This window comes from Equus asinus, chromosome 10 (assembly GCF_041296235.1).
Source record: "Equus asinus isolate D_3611 breed Donkey chromosome 10, EquAss-T2T_v2, whole genome shotgun sequence".
In the NCBI taxonomy this organism is placed as follows: domain Eukaryota; kingdom Metazoa; phylum Chordata; class Mammalia; order Perissodactyla; family Equidae; genus Equus; species Equus asinus.
The window spans coordinates 23,075,017-23,088,112 of NC_091799.1; the positions used below are offsets into that span (position 1 = coordinate 23,075,017).

The 13,096-nt window shown below is 40.3% G+C and overlaps 1 protein-coding gene across 1 annotated transcript; it reads right to left on the reverse strand.

Annotated features, from left to right (window-relative positions):
* Positions 1–11,235: 11,235 nt before the first annotated feature.
* On the reverse strand, positions 11,236–12,177 carry LOC106841996 (olfactory receptor 1J2). Its single transcript, XM_014858303.3, has one exon. The coding sequence runs from the start codon at positions 12,175–12,177 to the stop codon at positions 11,236–11,238; it is 942 nt and encodes a 313-aa protein (XP_014713789.3).
* Between the last annotated feature and the right edge of the window lie 919 nt (positions 12,178–13,096).

Sequence of the window (13,096 nt, forward strand, 5' to 3'; positions counted from 1 at the left end):
GCTGCTCTTATCTCTGCTTGGAATTGGGGAAAGTGGGAAATGTCAGTGATCATATCAGAACACTATAGTAATATCCTTTGTAGTACGAAAATCTTAATTTTAGCTATCTTTCTGTTTATTTCTCACAATTGTTGGTGCGTTAATCAGTCTGTCCCACTGGTTCCAATGATACATCAAACTCTCACATTAACTAAGCTTCTTTCCAAAGAAACCAAAGAACATTTATTCTTAATTCAACAAATGTTTATTGAAGAAGAGCTTTGTCCAATATTGAGTACATAGTAGTGAACAAAAAATGGGAAGTCTTTATGCTCAAGGAGTTTATATCTTTATATCTAGCTCGGTTCAAACCTCAGCAATTTACAAAGATCATATGTGAAATGGGCACCAGGAAAGTGGTATCAGCTATTTCCGCTAAATGGTACATGAAATTCCCTAAGCTGGAACAGAATTACTAAATCTTTGTCCAAGCTTTCAGTATAATTGACTGCATCAAACCTGTTTCCAGTCATTGAAAATGGCCCTTTTAGAAAAGTGTCCAATCCAGGCTTCCAAACCAACATTAATAATTGTGCCAGGCACTATTATACAATTATTGTATATGTACTTTCAAATTTAATCCTCTTCATAGTCCTAATAAATGGGTACTATTATTATCATTTTAACTATGAGAAAACAAAATTGTACATTATTTGAATGTCAAAAGTACATACAGATAAGTGGGACACATGGAAGCATAACATGTGTCCATCTGACAAGAATTCATCTCTTAACCACTCTGCATAGAAATTATACCCTCATTAGAACATCAGACAAGCTGTGTTATGCCAGCTATCTTTGTCCAAATATCCTTAGCTCTCTGCTAAGAAAAGTTTATCACTCACATTTGTACATCATACAATTTACAAAGGGCTTTCACATGCTTTAACTTCCCTCAAAATCAATAATTATATAGTTTGAGACTATTTTATAGATGTAAAAACGGAAGCAAAAGAGATAAAGGATTTACCTACAGTGGCTCAGTTCTTTGATGGTGGATTCTAGATTCAATACTTATTTAGGTTAGAGGTAAAGATTACCAGCCACATATTCCTGAAGAGGGAATCAAGACTGATATTGTCACTCAAGTAAGGGAGCAAGACAGCAAGTCTTCTTCAGGGACCACAAACTTGCCCAAGGGCACTGGTTATCTCAGTTTATGGCCACCAATGAGGACACCAATGAGGACAGTGACTGACCCTTATGGGAAGGCCTGGCTGCTCATCGCCATGTACTGTGTAAGTCCTCACTCAGAAACCAGAAAAAACAAGAAGGCCAGAACAAACCAGGGACACTGATTCAGGCAGGACTTTGTAAGGAGGCAGCTGGCCCATGAGCTGTGGAAAGCAGGTCATGTGTGACCTTTAAGTGTGAGAGGCAGCCTTCGGATGGGCCTGTTTTCTCTGACTTCAACCTGTCCTGCTGCAGACAATGGTGAAGTAAGGAACCTCCATGACACAAACATTGGGTTTGGGGAAAGATAATAAAAATTCCTCCGTTTTACTGAGCACGAATTATATGACAGGCATGGTTAGTGCTGAATAATTTGTATGCTTTGCCTCATTTAATCCCAAAAATATCACATGAAGAATACTTACCCCTCCTTTACCAGTGAGGAATATGAACCTTAGAGAGCTGAAGTCACTTCCCAAAGTCACAAAAATATATAAAGGCCAGACTGAGGACTGAGTCCTGGTCTAACATACTGCAGACACTGAGCTCATGTCCATTAGTGTATGACACCTGCCCAGTGGTGGAAATGCATGTGAACCTGCCTGTCTAATGCAGTAATATGGCTACTGTCGAAAGACAGTTAAGGAAACATATGAGTTCATAGGGTCCAATCAGAAGGTCCTAAACAAGTACTTAAAACACACACACACATACGTGCACACTTAAATTGCCGATTTTCTAATTTTGCCTACAGTGGCTTATAGCAATTCTAAGCAAAGAACAGAATATGGCACAGTTACCCAGAGTCACACACAAAAAAGCTGAAAAATAATACAGAAGATGGGACATACAACACACAAATAACTCACATAACCACATGTAAACACTTGTATAATCTCAACACAAATATCAAGTAACCAGCAACACACAAAAATCACACATCCAATGTATAAACTCATACTCTGAATACAGACTCATGAATGCAAAAGCAGATATTTTAAAAAAGTCATACACATCACACAAAAATCATACAAGAAATACACCATTGCACACACATACTTCTTCAGTCAGTTGATCAACAACATACATGGTCACACATGTATACCCTCATTGTAAAGTGAGATGTTCCAATCCCCACTGACCTACATCCAGCATAGGAGAAGGCTGTCCACTCACAGGAACCATCATATAAACACTAATTGCAAATAAAACATCATTAAATACACACACCTAACATATACTCTAAACATTTGGAATCACAAATATAATGCACAAACAAAAGGCAAACTCACACACACACATCACTAAGTAGAGATTTCAAGCCCCCTCCCATGCTAGTCACAGGTAAATCCAGGAAAATTCTGCTTCAGACTGGGGAGAACGTCTGTCCGTCTTCAGACTCTATAGTCTCATTTACTTAACTGTGATGTCTGTCCACGGAGGAAAATGTGGGAGTTATAAAAGGAGAGTGGGGCAAATCCTTGAAAACAAAGGGACTGATTAGGAGACCCCAAATCACACACACAAATGCCCTACTCTTGCCCAGTGGGGCAACTCTTATTTAGAGTTATATGTCCTAGGTCTAAGAAAGGAAAAGAATAAGACTGGGAGTCAGTTATATCACACACACACAAAAAACAAATACACACAGCCAAAACTCATGAAGAAAACAGACATCTATCTACATTGTACAAGCAATGGAACACCACACAGATCCATGTGGAATACTTATGCAGACCTCCAAACACAGAGACACACCTCACACACCTAGAATACCCAGCTCACTCTGACCTGTGTGTCAGTCCTTAGTGAGCTCAGGCACCTTCTAATCCGAATGGTTTCCTGATCCTTGGCTTCCACTGAAAACACCAGGAACAAAAACCTAAGAGGAGAGCCTCGGTGAGCCCATGACCTCCTGAGCTTTCTGTGTCTATCCTTGAGCTCCAGAGCAACAGGCAGAAGGATACCATTTTAAAAACTTCAGAGAGAGCTCATAAAAAGTCCCTAAGCTCCTGATTAAGGAAAGGATCAAGGTAGACTAATTGCCTCCAATTCCAATCAGACCTTGGGGAGGAGCTTATGCAAAGGCTGGAGAGACTGAGCTGCAGGAGCCACCTGAGAGGGCGTCCCAGAAATCAGGGACACACTGGGCTCCTCTCTGCCTGTTCACAATTCCAGCTGGGAAGCAGGAATGTCTTAGTCCTCCCCCAACACCATTGTTGCCAGTGCACTGAGTCAGCCTCTCCCGACAACTCATTCTGGTCCGGAAATAGAAAGTCAGTTTTCTGCAAACCTCCACACCACTTACACTTGTTACCATGAGAGCACAAATCCAGCTTTAACTTCACATCCTGAAGGATCCTTCTCTCCCTTGGGAGAGACTTCGCAGCATGAATGGGTGCCTTGTCCAAGAGATTGTAGAGTAGTGAAATTGAGTCCATGGGTGCAGTACTCAGAGTGAACTGGCTTTGTCCTCTACCACTCATTTAATTGTTGGCCCTGAACAAATAATATATCCTCTAAGCCCTGTTCCATCAGCTGTAAAGTGAAGATAATAACTGCATTGTCATCATGAAGTTATTATTGAGATTAAATGAAATGATTCATGCTAAATCACATAATAAATCCAAAATAAATCAGCTCTTGCTATCATTGTCTTTGTATCTTCCAAAAAAGATAATTATATCTCGAATCATATTGATATAGGATTGGTATTAAATGAATGGCTTACTTAATTGATTAATGAATTCTTCCAATCTTATTATAAACCTACTCCTTCCCTAAGAAGACATAAATTATCCCACAGAATAACAATAAAATTATGAGATTCAGATTTCAGCAGATCAGTCAATCCACTTTTTACTCTCCCATTGTTTAACACAAGTTAACAGACATCTCCATTAGCTAGATGACTGCAGACTTCTTCAGTGCCAGAGCCTTCAGGCAGAGAAGAAAAATGCAAGTACTCATGGGACTATTTTGTTCCAGGCACCGTGCCAGGCAGAGTGGTGTAACAAAGAACCAGATGCAGTCCTCATACTTCGGCAGCTCAAGTGGGGAATAGAGTGCTGTAGACACTAGGATTCAGTTCCATATTGTGTGTGCAAGAGAATCACCTAATCCAGATTTGGTGGAAAAACAGCAGGCCAGGCTTCCAAAAGGCTGTGATATCTATTGTGAGCCAGAAGAGTGAGGACTAATCACCAGGGCTAACAGACAGGGAGATGGGCATTTCAGAGAGATGGAACAGTGAGTCCCTATGGCAAGAAGAAGCAAGAAATGCTGGAATGCAAGAGGGCAGGAGGGAGCAAGATCAGTCCTAATCCAACATTTTTGGCATCCTCATAAAAAGTTCTGACATTTTCTCTTCAATAACTATGTTGAGAAAACTGGACAGCTACATGAAAAAGAATGAAATTAGACCATTATCTTGCATTATACACAAAAATTAACTCAGAGTTTCTCAGAGCTCAGTCTTGCAATATCATTGCCGTAAAAAGCAAAAATATTATTGGCAGTTATGTATTTATTCTCTTAAAGCCAAGAATGAATGTCAAATGCCTACATGGAGTAAGTAAATGCAAGATATTAAGATTTTATTCTAGCACCTTTTAATTGGAAGAAAAGTTCAGAAGAGCTTTATACAAGTTAAGGGTAGGCTTAAAATCCTTTGCTTCTTTAAGCTGGAGAGTTGAGTGTACTCCTATTCCATAAAGATATAACCACCCTCCTTTTTAAACTTACCAAAAAGCAGCCAACACAACAGAGTTCTGGATGGGTCAGTAAAAAAGACGTATAAGAATTCCTGGCCCAGGTTCCCAGTCTGTGTCTGCTCACTCAAAACTTTGGGGGCTCCTGACTGTGACCTTAAGAAGAGCCCCATGTCTGAGGGCAATGTGGTGTATTGGGAAAAGCATCGCAAGTAGAAATAAATTCAAATTCTGGCAATACTTCTTCCCAGTTGTGAGTTCTTGGCAAGTGGAACAGTTTGTCTGGTCTTCAATTTTCTCAACTTTAAACTGGAGCTAAGACTATGAGCCTCAGTCACAAGAGAATTGTAAATACTAATAACATTAGTGAAGCACTACTGTAGATAGCTGACGCAAATTAATATTAGTTTTCTTCCCTCCATTTCATGAGACCACTTTCTTACTATCAGTGTCTCAATCCAATGTAGACATCAGGACATATGCGGAGAGGGCTGATGGCCACTCTGAGTTTATTATAACCAGCATTTCAATATATACATAGCTTACATCTGTTAAACACACACAGGTGTTCTGGATGAAGTAATTAGCGTATGCCAAGAATTCTTAGTGATTTCTCAAGGAGCCCTCCCTCGGCCTCTGTTTTGATATTACCATGTTTTTGCTGTGCTCCTATATTTTTATCTCGGAGCAGGCAAGGCCTCCTAGGCAATGGCTCCTCCTGCTCCCGATATCGGCATCGTGTCTCCATCTGTGCCCCCGGGCGACCGATGCCTGGCTTAGGTTGCCTCCCCCTGAAGGTCTTACCCGTCATTGGCTAACCGGCCTTCTCACCTCCGGGTCACAGTTTGTTGGCAAGCCTTTTCCAGTGATTATTAACCCTTCCTGCGTCAGGGGCGGCTACACTTACTCCCCCCTGACTTCCCACTCCACTCAGGCAGATACTGAGCAGAGTTCAGGGACCACAAAGCCACGTCCCTGTGGGATTATGACCAGATGCAGGCAAAGGCCATAGACAGCAACGATGAAGCTGGGAGTGCAGGCAGAGTCCCACCACACCCTGCCTGGTAGAGAATGACTACTCTGATACCTCACTCTTCTGGACTTCTCCCTCTCTTTCTCCATTCTCTCTGGTTTCCCTCATGCTTTATAAATAGGATTACTCCTTACTAAACTTGTAAACTTATCTAGTCAATGTGATTTAGGAATTTAATAAAATCTCCTGGATCCAATTTGACCATACCTCTTTTTTCCTTCCTAAGCCTTATGTAAGGACTGTACAAAGATGCTCGCTTCATCACATCTAGCCTTCTGGTCAAAAATACCTCAACCACTGGCCATGTGCTGTAGAAGGCAGAGCATGGACTTTGGAGTCAGCCAGAATGGATTCAATTCACCTCACTACCATTTGTCAGCTCTATGTGTTTGGGAAAGGGATTGCACCCCTTGGAACCTCAGGGTTTCCTCTCTAAAATTAGAATACTAGTCCCTGAATCAAACTAGTAAGAATTTGATAAGATAATGCATTTAAAATACCTGGGGATGGCACCATGGCTGAGTGGCTGGAGTTCTGTGTGCTCCACTTTGGCAGCCCAGGTTCACGGGGTCAGATCCTGGGTGCAGACCTGCTGCACTCATCAGCCATGCTGTGGAGGCATCCCACATACAAAGGACAGGAAGACTGGCACAGATATTAGCTCAGGGTCTATCTTCCTCACAAAAATAAATAAATAAATAATAAAATAAAGTACTTCCCTCCTAGAAGGTGTCCTACTGGAGGTGACATTGCTCCATGAAATGTAAAATGCAAAAACCTCTAGTGAAGAAACTCAATGTCTTATCTTTAGTGCAACCCAGGGAAACACAATTGAAGTAGTAGATCTTTCCTAGGCCCAAGATTTGATGCCTTCAGTGAAGGTATGGGACTATACTAGGGATTATAGGCAGTCAGTCGTCAATCAGATTCTAAGAAGGGGCTGCAATATAGGTGCTACATAAAGGAAAAAAGGAACCAAAGCTGTCCAGGTAGAAGTCCTTCAAACACACTTTTGGGTGGAAGCAGCAGTGCTGTCTAAAGGGGAGAGAATGATCAGGGATTTGGGACACAAGCGTTAGAGAAGGCTGATCACTACTGCATGTACTGAATAAGCACACATTCTGACACCTAGAATGGGAATGACAAGATACGGTCCTCAGCCGGGATTTTTGGATGTGCCCACTAATTTACACAGCCAGCTGGCTCTATTCATCTCCCAAGGGCTTGTGGTTAAAGGTATGAGAATCATTGGTCGGTGGTGATCGCAGTATCCCTGTCTTTAGGAACTATTAATAAGAAATTACTTAAGCAAGAGCACAGAGAAGTGATGAGTGCCTATGCACACATGTACACACACACGCTTACACACCTGCTCCTGACGAAGCATTCCTAGTTCTGATCTGAACTTTATGCTCCAGCTCCTGGAATTATGGACTGGTTTCTCAGTTCTTTGTAGGAAACCCAGAGACCAGATTTAGCCTACAACTTCTGTGGTCCCAAACCTCTCACTGACCTTAGAGAGAGAAATCATGTGCCTGGAACCTACTGTTCTCAATTCACCAGCTTCAGAAATGAAGATGTGAACTCCACTCTACTCACCAGGGAGAGGATCCAAGGGGACGGGGCACCAAGCTCTTGGTTAGAGACATGCATCAAACATATACTAATTGCTCAGTTTTCTTCTTACTGCCATCAGGACAGATGGTATTGGGCAGCCATCCCTAGACTTTGATGTTTAGCAGAATCACCTGGGGAGCTTGTTAAAGGTACAGATCCCAGTTCCACCTCAAGAGATGTTTGTTCATGAGATCTGTGGCCAGGCAATTCAGAGGCAAATAGTTCTAAGGGAAGAATTTGAGGAAATGCTGTCCTTAGGAAGAACGTAAAAGTCGATGCTAAGTATGAGGCCAAAAGAAGATGTGCAAACACATAGAAACAGAGACTGGATTGGTGGCTACCAGAGGGAAAGTGGGGAGGCAGGAGGGTGAAAGGGTGTTTGACACATGAATGTGGTGATGGATTGTAGTTAGTCTTTGGGTAGCAAACATGATGTAATCTACACAGAAATCGAAATATAACGATGTACCCCTAAAACTTATATAATGTGACAAACCAACATTACAGCAATAAATAAATAAATAAATAAAAAGATGTGGAAAGACCTCCCTACTGGCCTTTCCCTACCAAATTTAAGTTTCCCCTAGGTAGACTATAGCTTGGGATGCTGAAAGGGATTTTTCTCCCAAGCAGAAGTTGCATTTTGGCTTGCTGCTTTCAAAATTAATTCTGCTTATGATGGAAATCCAAATAATATAGACACAAAAACAAAGGAGAAGGTCAAAACACTTCACCTTTTCATTATTCATTTTTTATCCTTCTAAAATGGTTTTTATTCATAAAATTTCATGTTTACACAATTGAGATTTATTTTATATAGTATTTCATAGTTTCCTTTTTATATAATAATTTATTGTAATAATATTTGCACTTCTATGCATATCAACACATTGAATACATACAATTTCAATCTACCTAAAATTTTTAATTTTTAGTCAATCTCTTATTGAATTAACACAAAAATTCACCGTGAAACTTTAGTAAAGATTATACTATGCCTTGAAATCATCTCATTTGTCAGTTGCCTGATCAAGGTTACTTTAATAGCTCCAAAAGCATCAATTTTAATGTGCTTCATAGTCTTATTTCCTTGGTGCCTGTGGCTTACTCCTTTAAAAAGAGAAGAACCTAACTTTAAACATGCTCATGAAAGTACATAAAGAATGAAAGGTTGAACCCTGTGTAGAGAGAGGCAACAAGGCCAGATTATTTTCAGTCACCCATAGCCTACATCAAAACTTATGGAATGAAATTGAATGAATAATAAAGGAAAGTTGCTATTGTAATATTCTCCACATATATCAAATACCAACTGTTTCAAAATGTTTTGATTTCCATCTTCACACCCCAAGCGGACTAGAGGTTGGAGCATCATCACAGCCGTAAATGTCACTCCAGCTTCTAGTTTCATACTAATTAGTCTTATATTTATCTGTAGAGGTGGGTAAACATACTGCATTTTGCATATGGCATATGTAAGAAAAAAAGAGGAGATGAAAAGACAGAGGCAAAAAAATTGACACACAGAACAACAATAATATGAAATGGATTCTGGACTAATGCTATCTTACAGGCTACATCAAAAAAACATGGCATGTTAGGGACTGGGCTGGTGGTGTTGTGGTTAAGTTCGTGTGCTCCACTTCAGCGGCCCAGGGTTCACGGGTTCAGATCCCAGACACGGACATACTCACCACCCATCAAGCCACGCTGTGGTGGCATCCCAAATACAAAACAGAGGAAGATTTGCATGGATGTTAGCTCAGGGACAATCTTCCTCAAGCAAAAGGAAGAAAATTGGCAACAGATGTTAGCTCAGGGCCAATCTTCCTGACCAAAAAAAAAAAAAAAGAAACATAGGAAGTCAAATGAGGCATTTTAGAAACAAATGACATCATACAACAAAATTGTTCAATATCCTGTTAAGAACTCAAGTGTCCCTTTGTGGAGATACAGCTATTCTGCAAGCAATTAGTGCTTTATTTAAAAAAGTACATTTTATTTTACATCTTGTATGAAATAATTTTTAGTTTAAAACTATTAACGCATATTTTCCAATGACATTAGCAAAGTTACAAGTTGTACTGAAATCCCACAAGGCTTAATGGTAAGCAGAAGCCACCAATCAACATAAGATATAATTTTTTCAAAGCTTTGACTTCGTTTTCATTAAATTTATAGTTTGGTGTGATGATACAAAGTATGATATGTGGTATCTATATAACTACATTGTATAAGAATGAAACAAGAAAATCTGATATCTCAGGAAGAACCTCTTATATTAGAGAATGAAAAAATGAATTTACTGAAGCCAGAATTAATCTGAAAATATCAACTTCAACCACAGATTTCTCTACTACTAAAACAACTGAAGCATTCTTGTTTCATTCTACCTACTACCAGAATTCACATAAAGTGGAATAAATGGACATTCCACAACTTCCATGACCTAAATCTTTACACCAGTGCTCTTCAAATTGTAGTTCACAGATCTGCAGCATCAGCATCATGTGGGAGCTGGTTAGAAATGCAAATTCTTGGGCCCCACTCAAGAACTACTGAATCGGAATTCATGGTGGTAGATTCCAGAAATCTCTCTGTTAGCAAGCTCTCCAGGAATTCTTATGCACATTAAAGTTTGACAAGCTTTGCTTTCATTCTTCATTTGGGAAGACAGGATATCAAAGAAGAATGTTCAAGGCTGAATCTGGAGTGGCATTTGCAGGAAAGCAACGGCACTTTCAGAGTTTGCACTATAATTTGGTTATATTTGCAAAAGAGGTTACCATGAAGAATGCTTTCATTAATGATTGTGTATGGGGGCCAAGCAATATCAACCACATGGTGTTGGCAAAGGTGGATTCCCTGGGGAAATCTTGATCTCCAACACGGACCCCCATCTTCAGAGTTGTTATAGTAACATTTTATACCACAAGAAGAAAGTAAAAAATTTCCTCTTACGGCAGGTAGTTTGGATTCTTTGATTTCAATAGACCATAAAGACAAAAAGAAAACCAATTTAGTCTGTATAAGAGAGTGCAGTGAAATAATATAGCTAGTTCTTTAGATTCTGGGGTGTAATTAAAGCCTGAGATTATGGGCCAAAATTATAAGGGTCTCCAAAAGTCTCCTCACATAAAAGATAACCAAACTGGGGGTTGGCCCCGTGGCCGAGTGGTTATGTTCGCGCGCTCTGCTGCAGGCGGCCCAGTATTTCGTCGGTTCGAATCCTGGATGCGGACATGGCACTGCTCGTCAGACCACGCTGAGGTAGCGTCCCACATGCCACAACTAGAGGAACCCACAACGAAGAATACACAACTATGTACCGGGGGGCTTTGGGGAGAAAAAGGAAAAAATTAAAAAATCTTTAAAAAAAAAAAAAGATAACCAAACTGTATGTTATTGTATTATTTATGCCCCCAAGTTGAAGAAATAAGTAACGAAATTAATTTAGCATTTGCTGATCAAAAGTCATGTATAAAGGAGAGCATTGTTAATAAGAGAAGGAGATTCTCATCAACAAATACTTGCCAACTACATCCAACATGCCATCATTTGTCTCAAGGCTTGGACACATGAAAGTTTTGAGACATATTCAGTTGGAAAATCAAGTGCATGAGATCAACCAAAATAAGGTTCTGATTTATGTAAAAGATGATGTCACTGTGAGAAAAATGTTGCTCTACTGAAGAGTTTCCCAAGGGCCTTTTTCATGTCTCTGTTCCTAAGGCTGTAGATAAAGGGGTTCAACATGGGTGTGACCACCATGTACATGAAAGCCATAATGATGTCCTTGTTAATGAAATTGCTTAATGTTGGGAAGAGGTACTGCCCAAATATTGCCCCATAGTACAAAGACACAACAGAGAGGTGGGAACCACACGTGGACCATGCTTTACAGATCCCCTTGGTTGAAGGGACTTTCAGGATGGTGGCCCCAATGTAGCCATAAGATACCAGGATACATAGGAATGGCAGAGTAATGACTACCACCCCTACTGTGAATACAACCAACTCATTGAGGAAGATGTCTGAGCAGGACAGCTTGAGCAAGGCACCAAGGTCACAGAAGAAATGGGAGACAGTGTTAGCAGCACAGAAGGACAACTGGGTCAGGGGAAGGGTGTGGGAAAGGGAGCTGGCACAGGACAGGATCCAGGATATAGCCACTAATAAGGCACACATCTGTTCCTTCATGATGGTGGTATAGTGAAGAGGGTGACATATGGCAACATAACGGTCATATGCCATTGATGCAATAAGGAAGCTGTCCAGGTTGGTAAAAAATAGGAAAAAATACATCTGTGAAATGCACCCTGCATAGGAGATGAATTTGTACTTAGTGTGCATGTCCATCAGCATCTTAGGGACAGTGATAGATGAGAGGGAGACATCAGTGAAGGCCAAGTGGCTGAGCAAGAAGTACATGGGAGTGTGAAGGCAAGAGTCCAGCCTGATGAGCAGGATGATGAGCAGGTTCCCCAGCACCGTGGTCAGGTACATGCCCAGGAACAGGGTGAAGAACATGTCCTGCTGTTCTGGCCTGATGGGGAGACCCAGGAGAAGGAATTCAGACACGCTGCTCTGGTTCTCTTTCCTCATGCTACTCTTTCCTCTGCTGGGAATGAAGAATGGTTAGACTATTAAGGACTCTGAGACAATCATTTTTACCAGTCATATGAAAAACACATATTTTTTTTTTTGGAAAGGGGAAAACTTAAGCTATTTCTCATATGTTTCTTACATGTTGGAACATAAGGAAATTAGAAAATTGTCGATAAGAAAATGTTAATGAAGGCCAACTTTTCTTGGTTGACTGACAAAATAGAATTCTTGCATCTATGGCACTGAGGACCAGACCATGGAATATGATGTCTCAGCCATGTTATTGCCCCTAGAATGCTCTTTGGTGAGCATTCCAAACCATCAACCATTGCACAGCAGGTTTTAGAAGACTTGATTTGAACAACCATTGTTAAATTTCAGATGGGACGCAGACTTTTCACATAAAAGGATACAAAGAATGATATTGTATTCATTAAAGAACACTCATGAATATACATGCATTTTGTTCACTTCACTTCGGTAGAGGGTTCTTAAGAAATTCTGGATTATGTTAACCCATTCTCCCTATTTCAGCGAAAGAGAGACTTTAAAATATATATGTACATTTCTTTTTTAAACCTAAATGATTTCACCTGTTTAAAACTCTCAAAGGATTCCCATTGATCTTAACATGAAGGATAACAACCTTAATGTAGCTTAAAGACCCTGAAAAATCTGTGTTTCTCCTACATTTCCAACTTCTTCCTCACTCCACCACTCTCACCCTTTCTGACTTCTCTGTTCCTATTTCCCTGGAAAGGCATATTTCCACTTGATGTCATTTAGACTCCTTCCTCTTGGTGGTTGCGGGTTTCCTGGGATCCAATTTCAAGTTGAGGAAGCAAAGACCAGTCTGACTCTCAGCAAGTATTTTAGGCAAATTTATTTGTAGTTTATGGTCTACTGTCAATACACA